We start from the raw sequence: 25,729 nt of genomic DNA, 5'->3' as shown, positions 1-25,729 counted from the left end.
AAAGGTTAAAACACATCAAGGGTTACTGGATGAAATATAGACCGAGTCTTAACAGTCCCAATCAATCAAACAGGCAGCATGCAAGCCTTCAGTGCAGAGGAGAAATGACTTACTGAGGGTCGTGTTCCAGCATCACCGAAGCCTTCATGACGTCTTTTTTGTGGACGGGCCCAATGTTGATCCCTGCGTACTGTAAAAGGGGGTTCCCAGTTCAAATGCCTGTGTCAGGTGACAGGACAGCCCCCCAGACAGTGCCCCCCACCGAGTCCTGGGGAGTCGGCCCCATGACTTACGGGCACTTCTGATGTCTTCAGAAATTCAAGGAGCGCTTCCAGAGATCCCAGGGTTGAGGCCTGGACGTAGACGCCTTTCTCTTCTAATTTGATAGCGTTCAGTGTCTGCTTTAACTCGTGGATCAGCTCATCCTTGAGAAGAAACGACATTTGACAAGGTTATAAATACACCGCTATCTCAGCAGCCTAGAATTAAATCGTTTCTCTTTTTGATTAAGTGTTCATCTGAAAATATGAACCCAAGGCTGAGTGCGGGCAAGGCATGGTAAACTTGTGCGGGAAGGGAAGAAGAGACGTGGGTGCAGACCTGAGCTGTGCCCATCTCACTTCGGTTAGGCTGACTAATGCTGGAACATGTGAGACCTTTGCACCACCTGGCAGAGTAGATATAAAGCAGATGGATGAAAGGAATGACATCATAAATAATGATGTCATTATTTATGGTACAGGAGTCCTAAGCCCAGCGGGTTTGATGGTCAAGACCCCTCATCTCAACAGTCCTTTATCACTGCTCCATACAAGGTGGAGAGATTTTGATCAGAGGTCAGTAAAACCACCCTGTCGTTGCCATGAAAGACACACAAGTCCACAGCCTCCTGGAGACTGGCTAGAGGGGCACCCTGCGCTCACTGGCCGACTCTGAGCAGTGACTGGGTGCTGCCTCCAGAGCAGCTGCCCCAGCACACGGGAGCCCCGTGCTGCCAACAGCGGGGTTTTCTCTTCACAAGAGAATAAATAGTCATGTCTCAGCGTTTGCTTTTGTGAAGCTCTGCTGGGCTCATGTGTGCCACCTACTCCTGAAGACAGGCAGACGGGCTTTACAATGACCTCTAGAACCCAGTACGAGATTCGTTAGTTCTGTCTATATGACTGAGTGAAAGCGGCTCAGTCATGTCCGATCTTTGCCACCCCATGGACTGTAGCCTGCCAGGCTCCTCTGGCAATGGAATTCTCTAGGCCAGAATAGTGGAGTCCGTTGTCATTCCCTTCTCTAGGGGATCTTCCCAACGCAGGGACTGAACCCAGGTCTCCTGCATTGCAGGTAGATTCTTTACCATTTGAGCCACCAGGGAAGCCCAGTCTATATATATAACTGAGTATCTTAAAAAAATAAATCACGAATGGAGAACTTCTAGCTTCTGATTCTTCTTTTTTTTTGGATGTGACCCATTTTTAAAATCTGTACTGAATTTGTTACAACACCGTTTCTGGGTTATGTTTGGTTTTTTGGCCGTAAAGCATGTGGGACCTTAGTCCCCCGACCAGGGATTGAACCTGCAGCAAAGTCTTCACCACTGGACCACCAGGAAAGTCCCTGGTTCATTTTTTAAATAAAACGTTCTAACTTTAATGTATATAAATGATCACTTATGCCAGTTTGTGGTTATACAAACGGAAGTGATTCTGAACCATCAACCATTTGTTCAGAGACCCAGATAAGTCTCCATGAAGACAAAGGTGCCTATTTTATTCTTCATTCCCAGCAGTGCCCTCCTCACACAAGAGACAACACAAAACATCACTGGAGGAAGAAAGAAATGAACTCACTTTAAGAACTGGGACTTCATCTTCTTTATAAGCCACGAGGAGGGGTAAACCAGCCAATGTTTTTTCCAGGTCCTTTCCAAGAATCTTTACCCCCTGAGCTGCTTCTACCTCTTTATGCTTCTCATATTGGTTCTACAGAGATCAAAACAGTTGTTACTACATTTACGTGAAAGGTGGCTAGCAGGGGACAGGATGACAGAGGATACTGTCATGACTTTGGGACAGGCAGAGTTCTCTAAAGTACATGCAAAAAGCAATAAATACAAATCAAAGACTGATAAATTCAACATTAAAAAGCTAAGTAACTTTGATTCCCAAGATACCACAGAACGAGTAAACAAATGAGTCACAGCAGAATACGCCACAATACATACATACAGTTACTGCTGGTAACTAGATAGCTGTGTGGAACCAAAACAACGTGCATCTGAGTTTTATGAGGAACTCTGCTGGCAAGTAAGAAATTTCTCAAATCTCTAATAGAAAGTCCTTTCTGTATGAAGACACCCGGAATTAAACCCGTGATGGGTGCATGTGTGTATTACAGCAGGTGGCTCTCAAAGGGAGGAACAACCCCAGCAGAACTTCTCAACATGGTGCAAGTGCTGCGTGCCGACGCTCACCACCCTGACTCACCTTCACTCTTAACTCCTTCATAGGGGGAGGTAACAGGAGGCCTCGGATCTGCGTGACGATAGGCCCTTCTACTCCGGGAACAATAATCGTGTCTCCTTCCTTCAGACGCCCGTTGATCAGTATTACATCAATAGTCGTGCCCATTCCCGGGAGAGCCTTAACCTAGGACACATTGTTGCAAAGGGGGTGAAACACAGACTACAATGACCCGCACTGATTAAATTGAGAGCAATCCATGGCCCCACTCGAAAACCCTGCTTGGGAGGTGGCAGGGGGCGGGGTGGATTAAACTGAATAGCTGGCATTACCTCCATCACCTGGGCTCTCAGCTCCTCACACTGGGCAAGCCTCTTACTCAACATGGTCTGAGTCAACTCAACAAGAAGGCAGATCAGACTTCCCATGCCATCGCCAGTGTGTGCAGAGGTAGGTACCAAGGACACAAAAGTGCGGGGGTCCTTATTTTCATAGAACAAAGCTGCATTCAGCCCCTAGAGACATAAAAAGCAAAGTCACTGGTACAGGCCAAGCTGGGGAGGAAGGCCTCTAGAACAGAAGCCACCAACTGGAGGCTGGATGAACAATGGCTCTTCATTCTGAGAACGCCTCACCAACACCTAGACCACATGTGCCCTGTACACAGTACAGAAAAGTGGTTCCCTTCCAAGTCAACTTGGTGTTTAACAAGTGTTTGTTTAAGTGTTAAAAATTCAGACTGCAACGAGAGGTCTTTGAAATAAAAGAATTTAAGGAGAATGGAGAAGAGAAAAGAATGAAAAATGCTAAATGCCATTCATAGGGAAACAGAACCAGTACCAATCAAAGTACTGGCTTGATTATAAAGACAAGGCAAAAGAAGAAAAAATCTCCTGTGATGTGGTCTCTTGTAAAGAAGGGAAGCTTTCTGACCTGCTGTGCAAATTCCACAATGATCGCCTTGGCCCGCTCCTCAAATTCATCTCTGGTGTTCTTCTTCTGCTTCTTCAGAGTAGCGGCCACGTCAGAGTCAGGGCTCTTTTTCCAATCATACAACCTATCAATCTAGAAACGTTTTTTATGTCAGAAGCATCTCTAAAGCACTCACAAAGCTCAACAAGTTAATAAATAAGGTTAATGTAAAAGCTCCAGGAAATCCGAATGTGTATCACACACATGTGGAAGAGTGTGTACTACTCAGACATTTCATGGAACCGAAAGTCCCGATCATATGCTTAGCTGCATCCCCTCTTAATTAGAAACTGAAGTACCACACTGCCCACTGGCTTCCAACCAGTTCATGAGAGGCTGCCATTTATTCAAAAATATCCTAGGAACATTAACATATGCTGGAATTCCAAAATGGTTAAATAGGTGACAGAAAAAAGGATTAATTACAGCCAAGTACCATCACCAGGAAAATGACATATGAAAAATACAGAAGACAATAATTATTTCCTATCTCAGAGAACACCCCATCATTAACTGTTTTATTGCTCAAATTAGGGTTGAATCTGTTTAATTAAATAATCTATTTTCTCTCACTTTTCAAGAGTGATAAATGGGTATAAAGAGGAAGATTATTTAATAGTAAAAACAAAAAAAAACATACTATGTTGGCTCAGTCTAGGGTGATAATACAAAGGTAACAGACCAATCTGAATGCCATCAAGAAGGAAAATCAGTAGAATTAGACCCAGAAATGACAATGATGAGATATAATTAGCATCACCTCTGAGCCACCAGGGAAGCCCCCCAATTAGCATCCAGGGGCCTTAAAACAGTTGTTATAAATATACAGTTGTTATATATATAAAATTATGTAAATGACTTTAAAGGAAAAGCATGTAACCTGTAGAGCTAAAAAGTGTGTATACATATATAAAATCTGAACTAAAAAGAAAAAATCACTGAACTGAAGCAGATGACACAATGCTAAAGATGAGCAAATAAGATAAAGCAAATACAAACTACCCCAACTGAGGCATGCAGGAAAAAATCGTGGAGAAAAAGAAAACTTCAGTAACTTCTACAAAACAATATTAACAGAAGTAACTCAGGGTCTAGAAAAGCTCTAGAATTCTATCAAACACTTAAAGAAGAATAACAGAGCAGAAAAATAACTGCACAAATAATGACCAAGAACTTTCTAAGGAAATCAAACTGAAGCAGGATAAATACAAAGAAAACTATTACATAATCTCACTGACAAAATTCTTAAAAAGTCTTTTTAAAAGCAATCCAACAAATCCCACATTACACACTGTGGAACAAAGAGTGACTAGAGATAAAAGCCAGAAAGTGAAGACAGTGAAGGAAAACAGAATTTTTTTAACCTAGAATTCTGTATCAATAAAACTATTTAGAAAATATTTTACCTGTGATAATAAAAACACAGTATGTCTAAGCAATGTTTTTAATAGTGCTAGGCAGACCTTTAAATGTTTGTGTTAGAAAAGAAAAAAAACAATATCTGAAAGCTTCCATTTTAAGAAACCAGAGAAAGAACAATGAATACAAATGTAACCAGAAAGACAAAAATAAAAATAAAAATAAAAATTACCCCCTGAAATCAATGAAATACAAAATAGACAAACAGTACAGAATATCAATAAAACCGAAAGCTAGTCCTTTGAAAGACACAGATTTCTATACTAACAAAAGGAAAGTAAAAACTAAATAAAACTGAGTTAAATAAATAACTCAGCTTACTTAAACTCCATGCTCATGTGGCTTTACTAATGAATCCTATCAAATACCTAAAGAAGAATATTTCTACACAAACCCTTTCGGAAAACAGAGGAGGAAATACTTCTCATCTTATAAGGTCATTATTCTGAAAACCAGACAAGAGATATTAAAAGAAAACTATATACCAAAATCACTCACGGAGAGACACAAAAATCTTCGCAGATAAAAAAGCTCATCAAATCCAGCAAAACATAAAAAATATACTCTGCCCAAGCGGGTGTTGCTCCAGTAATGAAAAGTTGGTTTACTGTTTTAAAAAGGGGTAAAGAACAAATGGTGCTGGACCAAGTGTGTCCACAGGCAAAACGCTGAAGAGACGCACGGATCTCAGACCCTTCACAAAAACGAACTCAGAAGGGAACATCCAAATGTAAAACACCGGACTCTCAAACTCTTTAAACAGGACAAAACCCAGATGACCTTGGCCATGGTGATGACCAGATGAAACACCAAAGGCATGATCCATGAAAAACAGAACTGATAAATTAGACTTAATTAAAAAGTTTGTTCTGTGAAACAGAGTAAAGAAAGTGAGATAACAAAGCACAGATAGAAGAGAATACTGGCAAAATAACATGTGGATGAAGGAACAATATCTAAAATATACAAATAACTTTTAAAATTCAACAGTAAGTAAACAAAGAACCCAATGTTTAAAATGGGCCAAAATGCTTAACAAACACTTCACCAAAAAAGATATAAAAATGGCAAACAGGTACATGAAAAGATGTCATCTTATGTCACCAGTGAAATACAAATTAAAACAAGATACTGCTACACACCTATCGGGCTTCCCTGGTGGCTCAGCTGTAAAGAATCCGCCTGCAGTGCAGAAGAACCCGATCTGATTCCTGGGTTGGGAAGGTCCCCTGGAGAAGGGCATGGCAACCCACTCCAGTATTCATGGGGTTCCCTGCTGACTCAGACGCTAATGAATCTGCCTGCAATGCAGGAGATCTGGCTTTGATCCCTGGGTTGGGAAGATCCCCTGGAGGAGGACATGGCAACCCACTCCAGTATTCTTGCCTGGAGAATCCCATGGACAGAGGAGCCTAGTGGGCTACAATCCATGGGGTCACAAAGACTTGGACATGACTAAGCACAGCACACACCCATCAGAACAGCCAAACTTCAAAACACAACACCAAATGCTGGTGAGGATGAGGAGCGATGGGAACTCTCCTTCACTGCTGGTGGAAATACAACATGCTACAGATACTCTGGAAGACTACGAAAACTAAACACTCTGACCAAACAGTCCAGCCATCACGCTCCACTGTTATTTACCCAGGAGCTGAAAACTTACGCGCACACAAAATGTCTACAGCAGCTTTATTCATAATTATCAAAACTGAGACGTCCTTCGGTGGGTAAATGGATAAATAAACTATGGGTCATCTAGACAATGGGATATCATTCAGTGCTAAAAGAAAATAACTATCAAGTCACGGAAAAAAGAGAAGAAACTTTTATCACATTACTAACAGAAAGAAGATAATCTGAAAAGACTACATACATACTATAGAATTCCAACTATATGACTACTCTGGAAAGGGCAAAACTAGGAAGACAGTAAGATCAGTGGCTGACAGTGGGTGGAGGTAGGTGGAGCCCAGAGGATATTTAGGGCAGTGAAAACGTGTGATTCTATACTGGTGGATACACGACACATCTGTGCAAACCCAGAGCACGTGCCACACCAAGAGTAAATTTTAAGGTAAACTATGGACTCTGAGTGTGTCAGTGTAGGTTCATCAGCTGCAACAAACGTAGCACTTGGCGGGGTATGCTGATCATGGGAACAACTATGGGAAAAGCTATGCATGTGTGGGGCAGGGAGTCTATCAGAAATCTCTACTTTCCCCTCAGTTTTGCTGTAAACTTAAAACTGTCCTTAAAAATTAAGACTTATTTAAAAAATAGTAATAAACTTCTCACCACCCTCAAAAAACATGGATGAATTCACAGAAGCATAATGTTAAATGTAAAAAGCCAGACACAAAAGAGTATATTTTGTCAAATTTGACTTACATGAAGTTTAAGAACAGGCAAAACTAACCCATGGACATAGAATTTGGAACAGTGATTGCTATGAGGGGCTGGGAACTGACTAGAATGGAGCACACTAGTACTTGTGAGGTGATGGAAAGTTTTATGTCTTAATTTGGGCTATTTAACAAGGATGTGGACTTCCTTGGTGGCTCAGTGGTAAAGAACCCACATGCCAATGCAGGAGACCTGGGTTCAATCCCTGGGTTGGGAAGATCCCCGGAGAAGGGAATGGCAACCCACTCTAGTATTCTTGCCTGGAGAATCCCATGGACAGAGGAGCCTGGTGGGCTACAGTCCATGGGTCACAAAGAGTTGGACACAATTTAGTGACTATACAAAAATAGACAAGGATATATGAATACATTTATCAAAACTCAATTTCACACTGTATATAAATTTTACCTCAATCCTCCCTGGTGGCTCAATGAAGAAACCTCCTGTAATACAGGAGACTGGAGTTTGATCCCTGGGTTGGAAAGATACCCTGGAAAAGGGAATGGCAACCCACTCCAGTATTCTTGCCTGAGTAATTCCATGGACAGAGGAGCCTGGCGGGCTATAGTCCATGGTGTTGAAAAGGTCGGACACAACTGATTAACACTTTAAAAATAAGGAAAAAGCAAATTTATAGAAAGAATGAAAATACTTATGTTACAGTTTTTCCACTTGATAATAATGAACCTATTTTGAACCTTACTCTGATCAAATACTAGTCTTAAGAACCTGACATATTTTATCTAATTCTTACAAAAATTTAATAATGCTCTATTTTGCAGGCAAAAAGAGGCTAATTAAGGCCCATTTTTGTAAGTCTGAAGTGGCAAAGCCAGGATAGGAACACAGGATTCAAACCCTGGACACCAAGCTCTTAACCACTGTCCCACTCTGCTGCCAACTCAGAGCTCTCAGGATGCTGCTTCTCCGGAAACAACAAAACAACAAAACTTAGTCAGTTGACTAAGGCGGTGCCTACAGCAGAAGAGCAGGCTGAGGTCCTGTTAAGACTGTCGGTTTTTCTAGGAAAGTTCTAGGAGTAAGGAGCAAATAGAGATTTCCATGACATAAGACCACAGTGTGGCAGGGTCACTGTGCTTACTTAATTCAGATTTGCCCACCACTGGCCAAACCACGTTCTGGTGAGAAGTCAAAAGCACAGGCTTGTACAGTCTGGGAGAAAACTCCTAAGGGAGGACCTGTCTGCATTTGAAAAAAGCAACATTCGAATGACCTTAATTAATTAAGGAAATTGGATTAAACACAGTTAAACTCCTAGAAGGAAAAAAGATAACAAAATGAAGTGGAAAGAAATGGTCTACCAGGTGTGCACATTGTACAGTAAAAGACACAGAAACTATTATAAGTTCAAACTGAACTAAGCGACCCACAAAACAGTCTTTCTCCAAAATTAACAGTAGTTGGAATATATGGTAAGGGTTGAGTATGCAGTAGGCACTCAGTAAATTCTTATTGTTACCATTTAACAGGATTTATGACTTAGAAAAGATAGAAAACAACTCCATCTTACAACTGGCGCTGATCAGAGCTTAATGAGAATCTTCATCTCTCTTCTAAAAAAGTGATAAGCTTAGAAAGAATTCAGTTTTCAAAGGTCACCTAGTGAAGCTGGGACTGTGAAGAAGGCTTAGTGGTCAGTCTCCTCCAGCTCTGTCCAAACTCAGAGAGTATAACACCACCCAGAGTGAACTAAGAATTTTGAGTGATAATGACACGTCAATGGAGGCTCATCAGTTTAACAAAGGTTCCTCTTCCTGCAGGATGTCAATAATGGGGGAGGCTTTGTATGTGTGAAGACAGGGGTACTTTCCCCTCAATTTTGCTGTGAATCTAAAAGTGCTCTAAAAAAATAAAGTTTTAAATAACAAGAAGTCAGTCAAGTCCCCCAATCCCCACATCAACAGGAATTCTCACCGTTAACTGAATAAAGGAGAAAAGCCACATGAACATATCAAGAGACGGAGAACAGGCATCTGACAAAAATCAACAACCATCTCAAGACAAACAAAAAACAATACTAAGTAACCTAGGAATAGAAGGGAATGTCCTCAGCTTAATAAAGTGCATTTACACCTGCCAGCATGCCTAATGGGGAAAGATGGAGAACTTTCCCCTAAGATGGAGAAGAAAGAAGAGAAAAGGATGTCTGTCACCACCTTTATTCAGCACTATTCTAGGAGATCCAGTTAGTAAAATACAGAAGAAAAACATTTATAAAGGATACAGATAAGGGGAAAAGTAAAAAAGTTTTCATCAGCAGATTACATAGTCATGTACTGATTTGACCAAAAAGTTCATTCGGGTTTTCCCCAAACCTGGAAAACTCGAATGACCTTTTTGGCAAACTACAGAAAATCCCACATGAACTACAAAAGAAGCCCCTAGGCCTAATCTAGTGAATTTAAAAGGTCACAGGATAAAGGTCAATATATAAAAATCAACTGTATTTTTATTTAAAATTGATGATTAGAAATCCAAAATTTAAACAGCTATTTACAGTAACACCAAAAGCATGAAATATTAGGGAAAATTTAGTAAAATATGACCAACACATGGACAATAAAAAACTATAGCATACTGTCAAGACAAAGTGAATGTAGAGACAGACACCATGCTCACTGACTGCAAGACTCAACTTAGTTAAAACGTCCATTCTCCCAGAATTTATCTACAAACACAACCCCAATTAAAATCCCAGGTTTTTTGCAGAAAATAACAAGCTGATTCTAAACTTTATATGGAAATTCAAAGACCCTGAAATAACCAAAACAAATTTGAGAAATAAAAAGTTGAAGAACTTAACCACCATCTGCTTTCATGAATCACTATGAAATTACAATCAAGACAGGGAAGCAGTGGCGTGAGGATGGATACAGAGGTCAGCGGAAGAGAAGAGAAATACTAAGAACAAATATATGAACATGGCCATTTTTAACAAAGACTGCAAAGTAATTCAATGGGGGAAGAATATATACATTTTGAAAAAAGTGAACTTTGGATTCTACTTTATATCATGCAAAATTAAAATCATAAGTATCTAGCAACACTGGAAAAAAATTTTCATGAACTTGGGGTGGGAAAAGTTTACTTGTATAGAATACAAACAAGAAATTATTTTAAAATTTCTCATAAATCAATTTTGCTAAAATTACAAATGTCTTCTCTTCAAAAAAACATCATTAAAGAAACGAAAAACTAAGTCTGACTCTAAAAACACATCTGCAACACACGCAACTGACAAAGGGCTTCTGTCGACAATATAAAGAACTCTTACAACTGAGGAGGACGACAATCTAATAAAAAACGAGCAAAGGAGTTTGAACAGATACTTGAGAAATCAAGTAAGTCTACAAAAAGATGTCTGATGCCATTAGTCATCATGGAAATGCAAATGGAAATGGTACACTTTGGCACTACACACTTTAATTAGAGTGGCAGCAGGCAGGGGTTAAGTGTTGGCAAGAATGTGCAGAAACGAACTCTTCCTAATTGCTGGTTAAAAAATGTAAAATGGTACCATTTCTTTGGGAAAATGTGTCATTTTCTCATAAGGCTGAATATATACCTACCATATGACCCAGCAATTCTATTCCTAAATATTTACTACAAGTAAAGGAAAATAAATGTCTACACAAAGACTTCTGTAAAAATGTTCATAGCTGCTTCGTTAATAACCTAAAACTATAATCAATCCAAGAATCCTTCAACAGATACATGGATGAAGTATGGTGAAGACATATTAACCAGATAATGAAATCTTACTGAACAATAAAAAGAACAATCTATGACCTATGTAGCAACATGGATAAAGAGGTCACACACTGTGTAGTTCCATTAATATGAAACTATAAAACAGACAAAGCTAGTCTATGATGGCAGAAAGAAAGCTGGTATTAGGGGTGTAGAAGGGGCGCACTGACTTAAAAGAACATGAAGGGGAAAAAACAAAAAGAACACGAGGGAACATTCTGGGAATATGGACATGAGGTCTATATTCTAAATGATGGTGGCTGTATGTATGTGTGATTTTGTCCACATACACTGAACTGTACACTTAACAGGAGTGTATTTTCTTACATGAAAGTTATGTTAACCATAAAAAATAAGCACATTTTCACGACTTAATTTTTCAGAAGAGGAGCTTACCTTATTGAGGGCAACAATGAAGGGACATTTTTTAGATTTCAAAAGGTTGATAGATTCAATTGTCTGGGGCTCCAAACCATGCATAATATCAACAACTAAAATGGCAATGTCACAAAGAGAGCTTCCTCTGTTTCTCAGATTACTGTTGGAAAAGGACACATAAATAGAAATCTTGAAATTAAATACTTTTACTCAAAGAAACTTAAAATGTTCATTTCTTTGTAAAACCCACACAGAAAGAACAAAATGAAGTACATGCATTAAATTCAAGTGGCATTAGCCCTTAACATGCCAAATGCTCATCTGACAGTGAACTGACATCAATTGCAATGACTTAGTTCCAGAAATTCCTCCATTATGTCTGCCAGTTTTACTGACCAAGTTTTTTGCACTAAGGAACATGGTCAAGAGGCAACAGAATAAAACTCCACCTGTAACAGTTTCATAGGAGATAGACCAGGCATGTATTAGGATTTGCTCTTTCAAAGTGGAAAAGACTTCTCTCTACAAAAAAACAAGTCCCCAAATAAAGTCCTACTAACAAGTCAGTGAGGCACAGGTGAGGGCTGGTAGTTACAAGGACCACAGATATCAAAATAGTACACAAAGATTAATGACTAGTCAGAAGTCCTCACTCACTGAACGTCGAGACTTACTGGCTTCAAGCAGTGTGCCTGCTGACAAAAGACACAAATCACTCTTACCTGAAAGACTCATGCCCCGGAGTGTCAATAATCAGCATTCCTGGAATCCGTACGTTCTCTCGATCAAACTAGAAAAAATAGGAAAAGTGGAGAGCTGACTTAACAAAGAACCAAAACAACAAAAGCATCTTTACAAGACAATTATTCTGCCAGGAAAACTTCAAAATAACAGCACTTCCTTTTCCAAATGAACTGCTTTAAAACAGTGAGTCAACCAGCAAAGCACAACAGTTAACATTTTCATTAATATTAAAAGGCGTTCTGTAGAAAAAAATGAAATGAGAAAAATTCCCCTTGTTAAGTTAACTATGATGTAGTCTAAAACTGAACAGATTACTCGTAAGGGACAAATGACAGAGGATCTGAGAGTGATTATCTATAAAAAGCTAACACAGAAGAAGAGGCTCTCAGTGTTTGGAAAACTTATCTGGTCAAATTTTAGAGCAATTCTAAACTCTGAAAAGTATCCCAAAGTATGTTTAAAAGAGAATTAACATATTAAATTATTAAAAGAATTAAGCTCATATCCTGCTTTATTCAAATGTCATTATAAAGACTTGATTTTCTGGACAAAAGTCCATGAATGAATGGAAAGAGCATTACACCTGAGTATTCAGCCACTGGAAGGACTGATGCTGAAGCTGAAGCTCCAATGTTCTGCCACCTGATGTGAAGAACTGACTCATTAGAAAAGACCCTGATGCTGAGAAAGATTAAAGGCAGGGGGAGAAGGGGACAACAGAGGATGAGATGGTTGGATGATATCATCAACTTGATGGACATGAGTTTGAGCAAGCTCCAGGAGTTGGGGATGGACAGCAAAGCCTAGTGTGATACAGTCCATGGGGTCTCAAACAGTCGGACATGACTAGGTGACTGAACTGAACTGAACTGAGATATGGACATCCTCTTTTAACCTGAACATTAGCACTGGCCAACAAATCTCTCTTACGCATACACACACAGAACTTTTTTCACTTTGTTTATCTATACTTTTGTCAATCTTGATATGATTTTCCAAAATCTTATCTAGTGATCTAGGTCAAAATGATTCAAATGCAAAACATTTCAATTTTGCATTCTGGTGGTCTTAAATCAAAATCTGCCATAATTACTTTCAGTTCACTGTCTGGAATACAAACAATAAAAACCACCAGAATCAAATTTCATTTACAAATTCAGAAAACTGCAATTCAAGAAAACTATCCTAAAATAAAGATATTAAACTATATACTAAAATGGAACACCATATAACTAGAAAATTGACCCAGAACAACCAATACCAAGATGCAAAAGACCACATAGTTTATAAGAGGATGAAAGCCAGCTTGTATTAAAACTTGAAAGGTGAAGCTTTATGTGAGAAGAAACTCGAACAACAGTCAATAAACTTTAGGAGAGAAAAAGTGAACCAAGGATTTACATGCAGCCAACTGATTTTCCAGGATGAAAGTCACAAAGTAACGCTTCAATGTTCAAAGAACTCAAGGAATATTACTTCCATTACTCCTTTAGGAATCTATGAGAAAACAAGCTTCAAAAAACAACTTCCAACAAACAAAACAAAAGCTGGAGTGACACGCTCACAGAGCCTTTCTAAACACAGAACTGAGACTGAAGAGAGACACCAGCATGTGACAATATGCTGTGTGTTACATCGGAGCGCATGGATGTCACAAGACAAACAAGACTACTTGAACAGTATCAAAAACACTCAGAAGCCAATCAATCCTAGAAAGATGGAACTATCTCGGCATAGTAAAAATTGAAATGGATTAAAACACAGTATAAACAGGTTGAAATCCATGACTTTATAATAACATAAAACCAAACCACTCTTTGTTTGAAAAGCTGGTACATAAAGGTGAAGGATCAGACCTTTCTCCCGCATCCCATCACTCTGAGACCAAACAGTAGATGAGGACTCTGCAGAAGTAATTGGGTAACAGGACCGGAATATCAACATTTAGAGATGACTTTAAAAGCTAATCCTGGGTGGAAGAGGAGGACTCGGACTGAAAAGGGACACAAGGCTTCTGAAGAAACTGGCAAGGTTCTACCCAGAAGCTGAGTAACACAAACGGTGTTTGATTCACTAAGCTTTACATTAATCATATGTGATTTTCCCTCGTGTTATATTTAACAAAAATAAAAACTGAGTATTTCTAAAGTTGAGAAATAGGAGATAAAATCAGAAGAGCTGGGGAGGAAACAGAATGTTTAAACATGTTTAAACATGGGGATCCATGATAAGAGTATTAAAACAAGGAAATGGCAGACTTTTAACACAGAAAAGCAACTGCCTCTTGGAGCAAGAGGGAAGGAGCACTCCTACAATATTTAATGCTTTATGTCTTTAAAAAAGAGATCTGAAGGGCAACGTGGAGTTTGTTACTTATGAACGGTGAGTGTGTGGATCTGTGATACTATTCTGTTCTTTTTTTCTATATGTAAAATAATTTATAACAATTTTTGTCAGAGATTAAGACACACGAAATACAGTGCACTTACATTTTTAATCATCTTAGTTTGTTCATTAATAGCTTCAAGAGGGACATTGGTGGCACCAATTTGCTGTGTGATACCACCTGCTTCACCATCTTGTACATGTGTGTGACGGAGCTGGGATGAGAGAGCAGATTCCAAGTCAAATTTCAAAATGCATAAAGAAGCAAAAGCAGTAATAAAACAACAGCTTACTTTCTGTAAACAGAACTGCCCATGTGTGCTATAGTTTCTATTAGCTTTTCATAGGGTATCATTCACTTATTCAAAGAGTTATATATCAATGCACACAACATTTTCTTACCTTATCTAGAATTTTTGTCTTCCCTGTATCCACATGTCCAAGTACACAAATAACAGGAGCTCTCAGCTTCTCTGTATTTACATTTTTACTGTGTTCAAGTCGCCGTTTCTGGGAACAACAACAAAAATACACACACAAAATTAAATATTTCAAACTTTCACTACCATTTTCCTTTAAATTAGTTTCCCTTCGCAAGAGAACGCCACAACCTGCATACAAGTTGTTTGATGATTTAACTACGTGTAATTGCATTTTACAATGTGAACTTTACAACCTTTGAGCAAGGAGACACCTGTTTAGATTTCAGAGCAGCACTGCTAATTATGGATTAGAATGATGTAAAATATTTGCTCAAACTTTCTGAACACTTTTGTACGTGGTTAACTTAATGGAATATAATGAATATTTTGTTCACACTTACTATATAGTATAAACCTCTAACTTATGTTGTTGTTTTTCTGTTGTCTAATTGCTAAATCATGTCCAACTCTTTATGACTCCGTGGACTGTAGCCCAGCAGGCTCCTCTGTCCATGGGATTTTCCAGGCAAGAATACTGGAGTGGATAGCCATTTCCTTCTCCAGGGCATCTTCCCAAACCAGAGATCAAACCTATGTCTCCTGTGGTGCAGGTGGATTCTTTACTGCTGACCCACCAGGGAAGCCCTGTGGGGGAAAGTTTATATAAAAAGAAGTATACTCCAGCATTCAAAAAAATTTCACTTCAAATTGTTAAAAATCTTAAAGCAATATATTTCAAAACTGTATCCAGTGCACACGTACACAGCTACTGCACACTTCAGCCTAAGACACCCAGATGGCACTCCCACCTTCCCAAGGTGGATCTAAGCATGAGAAAGCCTTCCGACCCACCATGTGTTTACCAAGCACCTACTTCCAAACACTTCAGCTTCTGAGAACCAAACAAAAGCACAAGGCAGCAGCTCCTCTTCAGAACGCCAGCCTTTCAGGTGAAGCTGGCGTGCAAATGAGGAGGACTTCCACAAAAGGCTGAAGTGATGTCATTCACAAAACTATTTTCCATCTAAAAACCATTTTTGTAAGAACACTCTCATTTCTAGCATCAGACACTGAATCCTTCTATAGAAACTGTAATGAAAAAATATTTTGGAATGCCAAAAGAGAGATGCAATTTTACTAGCAAAGAGCAGTACACAACAGCTTCACAGTGTTTATGACTCACACTTTACCTGGTAGTCTAGTGATTAAGAATCCACCAGCCAATGCAGGGGACAAGGGTTCGATCCCTGGCCCAGAAGATTCCACGTGTTGTAGAGCAACTAAGACCATCCCCACAACTACTGAGCTGGTGCTCTAGAGCCCATGAGCCCAGAGCCCCTGCTCCACAACAAGAGAAGCCACTCCAAGGGGAAGCCTGTGCACTGCAATCAGAGAGCAGCCCCTGCTTGCTGCAACTAGAGAAACGTCGTGTACAGCAATGAAGACCCAGCACAGCCAAAACTAATAAATAAAATCTTTAAAAAAAAAAGTATGACTCAAAAGCAAACATCATGAGCTTAGTTACAATCTATGAAGAATTACTGGAGTAAAAAAATTTCAGTGTAGTGCAGCACACAAGATCAATCTATAAAAATCAACTGCATTTCTTTGTACTAACAATGGAAGATTAAATAGTGACTCCACTCACAAGAGCATCAAAAAAAAAACAATATATGTGACAATAAACTTAACAAAAGAAAAATAAATCCTATACTCTGGAAACTACAAAACATTGCTGGATGAACTTTCAAAGGATCTAAATAAATGGAGAGATAGCTATTTTCACAGATTGGCAAATTCAGTATTAATAAGATGGTAATTCTCCCTAAAATTGATCTACAGATTCAATGCAGTCCCTATCAAAAGTGTGAGAAGACTTTTGCAAAAACTGATAAGCTGATTCTAAAATCTGTATGGAAAAGCAAGTGACCTAGGAAGTTGAAACAATCTAAAATAGGAGGAACAATGTTGGAAGACTTACATTACCCAACTTCAAAACTTATCACGAAAACTATAGTAATCAAGAAAGTGTGGTACTGACATAAGAAAAGACACACAGATAAATGAAACAGAACTGAAAGTCCAAAAGCAAACCCTCACACTTCTGCCACTTGATTTGTCAAAGATGAGAAGGCAACACAAAGAGGGGAAGAGTCGTCTTTTAAACCAACGGTGCTGGTTATCATTAAAAAAATGACCTAAATCCTTACACCCTACATAAAAATTATCTTAAAATAGATACAAGGACAAAAAGTATAAATCTGTAAGAAGAAAATCACAGGACAAACTATTCATGATCGTGGTTTCAACAAGATTTCTTCAATACAACACCAGAAGAATAATTCATGCTCTAGTAAAAGAAAAACTTAATAAATTAGATGTTACCAAACTTAAAATGTATGCATGTCAAAAAGATACTGCTAAAAATGAAAACTACTCTTACAACACAATAAAAAAAGACAAATTCCAAAATTTTAAAAATGAACAAAAGTTTGGATACTTCAACAATTAAGACTATAGGAATGGCCAAAAAGCATACAAAGAAATGATAAACATCATGGAAATGCAAATTAAAACCATAGTTAGACACATTGCTTCACATCCCTCTAGAATGGTTATAATGGGAAAGCAGACAATAACAAGTATTTGGACGTAGAGAAACTAGAACCCTCAAGTGATTAAAATCTTTAATTGTAGAGAAACTTTGAAAATGCAGTTTCTGAAAAAGCTAAACACGAATTTACTACGTGAGTAAGCAATTTCATTCTTCAGTTCAGACACAGCTCAGCTGTGTCTGACTCTTTGCGACCCCATAAATTGCAGTACGCCAGGCCTCCCTGTCCATCACTAACTCCTGGAGTCCACTCAAACTCATGTCCATCAAGTTGGTGATGCCATCCACCATCTCATCCTCGGTCGTCCCCTTCTCCTCCTACCCCCAATCCCTCTCAGCATCAGGTCTTTTCCAATGGTCAACTCTTCGCATGAGGTAGCCAAGGTATTTGAGTTTCAGCTTCAGCATCAGTCCTTCCAATGAACACCCAGGACCGATCTCCTTTAGGATGGACTGGTTGGATCTCCTTGCAGTCCAAGGGACTCTCAAGAGTCTTCTCCAACACCACAGTTCAAAAGCATCAATTCTTCGGCGCTCAACTTTCTTCACAGTCCAACTCTCACATCCATACGTGACCACTGGAAACACCATAGCCTTGACTAGACGGACCTTTGCTGGCAAAGTAGTACTCTGATTTTTTTTTCCTTTCTTTCTTTTTTTAAAAAAAATTTTTTTTTTTTAACTTTACAATATTGTATTGGTTTTGCCATATATCGACAATCTCTTTAACAAGTAGTGCTGGGAAATCTGGTCAACCACTTGTAAAAGAATGAAACTAGAACACTTTCTAACACCATACACAAAAATAAACTCAAAATGGATTCAAGATCTAAACGTAAGACCAGAAACTATAAAACTCCTAGAGGAGAACATAGGCAAAACAGTCTCTGACATACATCACAGCAGGATCCTCTATGACCCACCTCCCAGAATATTGGAAATAAAAGCAAAAATAAACAAATGGGACCTAATTAACCTTAAAAGCTTCTGCACATCAAAGGAAACTATTAGCAAGGTGAAAAGGCAGCCTTCAGAATGGGAGAAAATAATAGCAAATGAAGCAACTGACAAACAACTAATCTCAAAAATATACAAGCAACTCCTACAGCTCAACTCCAGAAAAATAAATGACCCAATCAAAAAATGGGCCAAAGAACTAAATAGACATTTCTCCAAAGAAGACATACAGATGGCTAACAAACACATGAAAAGATGCTCAACATCACTCATTATCAGAGAAATGCAAATCAAAACCACAATGAGGTACCATTTCATGCCAGTCAGAATGGCTGCTATCCAAAAGTCTACAAATAATAAATGCTGGAGAGGGTGTGGAGAAAAGGGAACCCTCTTACACTGTTGGTGGGAATGCAAACTAGTACAGCCACTATGGAGAACAGTGTGGCGATTCCTTAAAAAACTGGAAATAGAACTGCCTTATGATCCAGCAATCCCACTGCTGGGCATACACACTGAGGAAACCAGAAGGGAAAGAGACACGTGTACCCCAGTGTTCATCGCAGCACCGTTTATAATAGCCAGGACATGGAAGCAACCTAGATGTCCATCAGCAGACGAATGGATAAGAAAGCTGTGGTACATATACACAATGGAATATTACTCAGCCATTAAAAAGAATACATTTGAATCAGTTCTAATGAGGTGGATGAAACTGGAGCCTATTATACAGGGTGAAGTAAGCCAGAAGAAAAAACACCAATACAGTATACTAACGCATATATATGGAATTTAGAAAGACGGTCTAACAATAACCCTGTATACGAGACAGCAAAAGAGGCACTGATGTATAGAACAGTCTTTTGGACTCTGTGGGAGAGGGAGAGAGTGGGATGATTTGGGAGAATGGCATTGAAACATGTAAAATATCATGTATGAAACGAGATGCCAGTCCAGGTTCGATGCACGATACTGGATGCTTGGGGCTGGTGCACTGGGACGACCCAGAGGGATGGTACGGGGAGGGAGGAGGGAGGAGGGCTCAGGATGGAGAACACAGGTATACTTGTGGCGGATTCATTTATTTTATTTTATTTTTAAACTTTACATAATTGTATTAGTTTTGCCAAATATCAAAATGAATCCGCCACAAGTATACCTGTGTTCCCCATCCTGAGCCCTCCTCCCTCCTCCCTCCCCGTACCATCCCTCTGGGTCGTCCCAGTGCACCAGCCCCAAGCATCCAGTATCGTGCATCGAACCTGGACTGGCATCTCGTTTCATACATGATATTTTACATGTTTCAATGCCATTCTCCCAAATCATCCCACTCTCTCCCTCTCCCACAGAGTCCAAAAGACTGTTCTATACATCAGTGTCTCTTTTGCTGTCTCGTATACAGGGTTATTGTTAGACCGTCTTTCTAAATTCCATATATATGCGTTAGTATACTGTATTGGTGTTTTTTCTTCTGGCTTACTTCACCCTGTATAATAGGCTCCAGTTTCATCCACCTCATTAGAACTGATTCAAATGTATTCTTTTTAATGGCTGAGTAATATTCCATTGTGTATATGTACCACAGCTTTCTTATCCATTCGTCTGCTGATGGACATCTAGGTTGCTTCCATGTCCTGGCTATTATAAACGGTGCTGCGATGAACACTGGGGTACACGTGTCTCTTTCCCTTCTGGTTTCCTCAGTGTGTATGCCCAGCAGTGGGATTGCTGGATCATAAGGCAGTTCTATTTCCAGTTTTTTAAGGAATCGCCACACTGTTCTCCATAGTGGCTGTACTAGTTTGCATTCCCACCAACAGTTTAAGAGGGTTCCCTTTTCTCCACACCCTCTCCAGCATTTATTGCTTGTAGCATTTCTCCAAAGAAGACATACAGATGGCTAACACACACATGAAAAGATGCTCAACATCACTCATTATCAGAGAAATGCAAATCAAAACCACTATGAGGTACCATTTCACGCCAGTCAGAATGGCTGCGATCCAAAAGTATCTTTGCTTTTTAATATGCTATCTAGGTTGGTCATAACTTTCCTTCCAAGGAGTAAGCATCTTTTAATTTTATGGCTGCAATCACCATCTGCACTGATTTTGGAGCTCAAAAAAATAAAGTCTGACACTGTTACCCCATCTATTTTCCCCTGAAGTGATGGGACAAGATGCCATAATCTTAGTTTTCTGAATGCTGAGCTTTAAGTCAACTTTTTCACTCTCCTCTTTCACTTTCATGGGCTTTTTAGTTCCTCTTCACTTTCTGCCATAAGGGTGGTGTCATCTGCATATCTGAGGTGATTGATATTTCTCCCAGCAATCTTGATTCCAGCTTGTGTTTCTTCCAGTCCAGCGTTTCTCATGATGTACTCTGCATATAAGTTAAATAAACGGGGTGACAATATACAGCCTTGATGAACTCCTTTTCCTATTTGGAACCAGTCTGTTGTTCCATGTCCAGTTCTAACTCTTGCTTCCTGACCTGCATACAGATTTCTCAAGAGGCAGGTCAGGTGGTCTGGTATTCCCATCTCTTTCAGAATTTTCCACACTTTATTGTGATCCACATAGTCAAAGGCTTTGGCATAGTCAATAAAGCAGAAATAGATGTTTTTCTGGAACTCTCTTGCTTTTTCCATGATCCAGCAGATGTTGGCAATTTGATCTCTGCTTCCTCTGTCTTTTCTAAAACCAGCTTGAACATCAGGAAGTTCACGGTTCACATATTGCTGAAGCCTGGCTTGGAGAATTTTGGACATTACTTTACTAGCGTGTGAGATGAGTGCAACTGTGCAGCAGTTTGAGCATTCTTTGGCATTGCTTTTCTTCGGGATTGGAATGAAAACTAACCTTTTCCAGTCCTGTGGCCACTGCTGAGTTTTCCAAATTTGCTGGCATATTGAGTGTAGCACTTTCACAGCACCATCTTTCAGGATCTGAAATAGCTCAACTGGAATTCCATCACCTCCACTAGCTTTGTTTGTAGTGATGCTTTCTAAGGCCCACTTGACTTCACATTCCAGGATGTCTGGCTCTAGGTGAGTGAACACACCATCATGATTATCTGGGTCATGAAGCTCTTTTTTGTACAGTTCTTCTGTGTATTCTTGCCACCTCTTCTTAATATCTTCTGTTAGGTCCATACCATTTCTGTCCTTTATTGTGCCCATCTTTGTATGATTTGTTCCCTTGATATCTAATTTTCTTGAAGAGATCTCTAGTCTTTCCCATTCTGTTGTTTTCCTCTATTTCTTTGCACTGATTGCTGAGGAAGGCTTTCTTACCTCTCCTTGCTATTCTTTGGAACTCTGAATTCAGATGTTTATATCTTTCCTTTTCTCCTTTGCTTTTCGCGTCTCTTCTTTTCACAGCTATTTGTAAGGCCTCCCCAGACAGCCATTTTGCTTTTTTGCATTTCTTTTCCATGGGGATGGTCTTGATCCCTGTCTCCTGTACAATGTCACGAACCTCATTCCATAGCTCATCAGGCACTCTATCAATCAGATCTAGGCCCTCAAATCTATTTCTCACTTCCACTGTATAATCATAAGGGATTTGATTTAGGTCATACCTGAAGGAGAGCCAACCAGTCCATTCTGAAGGAGATCAGCCCTGGGATTTCTTTGGAAGGAATGATGCTAAAGCTGAAACTCCAGTACTTTGGCCACCTCATGCAAAGAGTTGACTCATTGGAAAAGACTCTGATGCTGGGAGGGATTGGGGGCAGGAGAAGAAGGGGACAACAGAGGATGAGATGGCTGGATGGCATCACTGACTCGATGGACTTGAGTCTGAGTGAACTCCGGGAGTTGGTGATGGACAGGGAGGCCTGGCCTGCTGCAATTCATGGGGTCGCAAAGAGTCGGACACGACTGAGCGACTGAACTGAAATGAATCGTCTAGTGGTTTTCCCACTTTCTTCAATTTAAGTCTGAATTTGGCAATAAGGAGTTCATGATCTGAGCCACAGTCAGCTCCTAGTCTTGTTTTTGCTGACTGTATAGAGCTTCTCCATCTTTGGCTGCAAAGAATATAATCAATCTGATTTCGGTGTAGACCATCTGGTGATGTCCATGTATAGAGTCTTCTCTTGTGTTGTTGGAAGAGGGTGTTTATTATGACGAGTGCATTTTCTTGGCAAAACTCTATTAGTCTTTGCCCTGCTTCATTCCGTATTGCAAGGACAAAATTGCCTGTTACTCCAGGTGTTTCTTGACTTCCTACTTTTGCATTCCAGTCCTGTATAATGAAAAGGACATCTTTTCTGGGTGTTAGTTCTAAAAGGTCTTGTAGGTCTTCATAGAACCGTTCAAGTTCAGCATCTTCAGCGTTACTGGTTGGGGCATGGGCTTGGATTACTGTGATATTGAATGGTTTGCCTTGGAAACGAACAGAGATCATTCTGTCAGTTTTGAGATTGCATCCAAGTACTGCATTTCGGACTCTTTTGTTGACCATGATAGCTACCCCATTTCTTCTAAGGGATTCTCACCCACAGTAATAGATATAATGGTCATCTGAGTTAAATTCACCCATTCCAGTCCATTTTAGTTCGCTGATGCCTAGAATATTGATGTTCACTCTTGGCATCTCCTGTTTGACCACTTCCAATTTGCCTTGATTCGTGGACCTGACATTCCAGGTTCCTATGCAATATTCCTCTTTATGGCATCGGACCTTGCTTCTATCATCAGTCACATCCACAACTGGGTATTCGTATCTCACTCTTAGACACTGCCAAATTTCTAGGATTAAAAAAAAATTCACTCCTAAAAATTGTTTTTATTCAAAAGTAACAAAAATATATCTCCATGCACAGACTCATATGAGACCGTTTTGTAACAGAAGTACAAATGACAAAAAGTGGAAACAATTCAAATGTTCTTTAACTGGTGAATGGACACAAATAAAATGTGGTATCTATATATAACGGAACACTGCTGTCAGTTAAAAGGAACACAGTACTGACAGAGCAGCAACACAGATGAAGAGGCTGAAGTGACAGAAGCCAGACACAAAAGACCACGTAATACAAAGTTGCATTTATGATGAAGTTTCTGGAGAAGACGCTGTCCTGAGGCAGGAAACAGATGAGCAGTTGCTTGGGGGCAGGAATGGGTAATGACTGCAGATTGGCACAAGGATATTTCTGGGGTGATGAACATATTCTAAAAGTTGAGTTGTGGGAGTGGCTGCACAACTCTGTAAATTTACAAAATGTCACTGAATTGTAAACTTAAAATGGGTCAGTTTTACAGTATGAAATCACATCTCAACCAAGCTGTTCAAAAATTGTTGACCTAGGACTTCCCTGGTGGTCTAGTGGTTAAGAATCTGCCACACAGTGCAGGAGACACAGGTTCGATCCTGGGTCCAGGAAGATCCCACATGGCACAAAGCAACTAAGCCCATGAGCTACAACTGATGAGCCCATGAACTGCAACGAAGCACAGCACAGCACAGCACAGAACTAGCTTGAGCACAGCAATGAAGACCCAGTACAGCCAAAACACTTTTTTTAAATTGTTGAGCTAAAGAGGACCACTGCATATTGTTAAAAGGAGGGGCCGGGGGTGGGGGGATGCAAACACTAAATTTATTACTTAATTTTTAATTATTTTTTTTTTAAATCATGGGGTTCATAACCAGATTCATTGCCAAAGGCAGTTCTATCTCACTAGGGAGTGAGATAATAGGGAACTGTTACTTTATGATTATACCCATTCTGTTCGTAAATCACCAAGCACTGTATACAATGTCTGGCTGAAGTAGGTCTGTGAGAAGAAGCAGAGACACGAGCAGGAGAAGGGAGGGGATTTAGAGGGTGATCAGAGATACTGCTGAACATCCTAAAATGAAGAGGACAGTCCCCCACAGCAGAGAATTCTTAGGCCCAAAAATGTCAATAGTGCTGAGGCTGAGAAACCCCGATTTACAGTAACAGACTTTGTTAGTCCTTTAGAAATTTGGAAAATGTATTCCTAACTAAACTTTACAGAAGGAAAAGGCAAATACTGATACAGAGGTATTCACAAACTAACTGAAAGCTAGAATTGCACATGAAAAAATTAAGGAAAGCTAAAAACAATTTTAGTTTTAAAACAGTTTAGCCTCTTCAAAGCAAATTAGTTTTTAGTGTATTATTTATGCTAAGCTGACATAACTAGAGAAAACTTCCTCCTGAAGTCTAGTAGAAATAGTAGTAGAAGTCTACTGCATTAAGAAGGGAAAACAGTTAAGTGGCAGGGTATGTGAACTTGACTAAACGGAAGCCTCATTAACCCACCTGATCTAAAGAACTAAAGGGACCACATGTGTCAGAATGACTACACACACAAGGCAAACACTCAATTAGAGCGCATAAGCTCAGAGTATCTCTATAAACCTATAAAAAAATCTCTCAAAGAGCACACTAAAATTTGGATTAAAAAAAGAAAAAACTGATAAAGCAGTCAGCATTCCATCTTAGCAAACAGTGAGGTCCTTGGGTTAGACCAGTGTCAAGGACCTATTATGTCTCAGCATCACAAAAACGGAACAGATACCAATCCGAGACTGTTTTTTAAATTGCTCCTCAATAGAAGCGTTAGTTGTAAAGTTCTAATGATCACAGAGGAAGGGGGTGGAAAGGAGTAGAGAAGAGGAAAAATGAGTACCTCAATCCTCCGTTTTGCTTTGTCATAAGCCCGTTCTTCTTTAGTTCGATCGTCGTCAGAGTCATCCTCAGATTCTGAGCTCACGTCTTTGCTTGGCTTTTTATCCAATGTTTTCCCAGCGTCCTTCTCATCTGACACCTTTTCATCATCATCTTCACCTTCACTGCCTTCACTGTCTCCTTCTTCCTCCTCTTCGTCTTCACTCTCTTCTTCCTCCTCCTCCTCCTCTTCCTCCTCCTCCTCCTCTTCAGGGTTTTCTTTTACTTCTATATGCACCGTGTTTTCTTCTTTCAAGAAAAGACATTTTGAAATAAACCAAAGTTAAAAATGAGATTTCTATCAAGATAGAGACCTTAAAGGCAAAATAATACCGAAAGGGTACTAAATAAGGCAGTAACATTTTACTATATAATTCAAAATTAATATTTTCATACCTCATAAATGCAAAGTTTTGTCTACATACTACAGTAAAGACTGCCTTTTAACAGTAAAAACTTAATGCATTAACCATACTTAAGCTAATAAAAAAAGGAAAGCATCA

At 39.5% G+C, this 25,729-nt stretch overlaps 1 protein-coding gene across 1 annotated transcript in view; it reads right to left on the bottom strand.

Annotated features, from left to right (window-relative positions):
• The window catches only part of EIF5B (eukaryotic translation initiation factor 5B), a 76,454-nt gene that overhangs the window by 3,438 nt on the left and 47,287 nt on the right, over window positions 1-25,729 (bottom strand). Inside the window, 11 exon segments of the mRNA XM_027554693.1 lie at window positions 114-190; window positions 294-425; window positions 1,842-1,973; window positions 2,478-2,639; window positions 2,786-2,968; window positions 3,387-3,518; window positions 11,418-11,559; window positions 12,122-12,189; window positions 14,633-14,743; window positions 14,931-15,038; window positions 25,189-25,475. Of these exon segments, the coding sequence (XP_027410494.1) occupies window positions 114-190; window positions 294-425; window positions 1,842-1,973; window positions 2,478-2,639; window positions 2,786-2,968; window positions 3,387-3,518; window positions 11,418-11,559; window positions 12,122-12,189; window positions 14,633-14,743; window positions 14,931-15,038; window positions 25,189-25,475 (1,534 nt within the window).

This window comes from Bos indicus x Bos taurus, chromosome 11 (assembly GCF_003369695.1).
Source record: "Bos indicus x Bos taurus breed Angus x Brahman F1 hybrid chromosome 11, Bos_hybrid_MaternalHap_v2.0, whole genome shotgun sequence".
Lineage (NCBI taxonomy): Eukaryota > Metazoa > Chordata > Mammalia > Artiodactyla > Bovidae > Bos > Bos indicus x Bos taurus.
The sequence above is the reverse complement of the archived record's forward strand: the minus strand, read 5'-3'. Positions and strand labels throughout refer to the sequence as shown.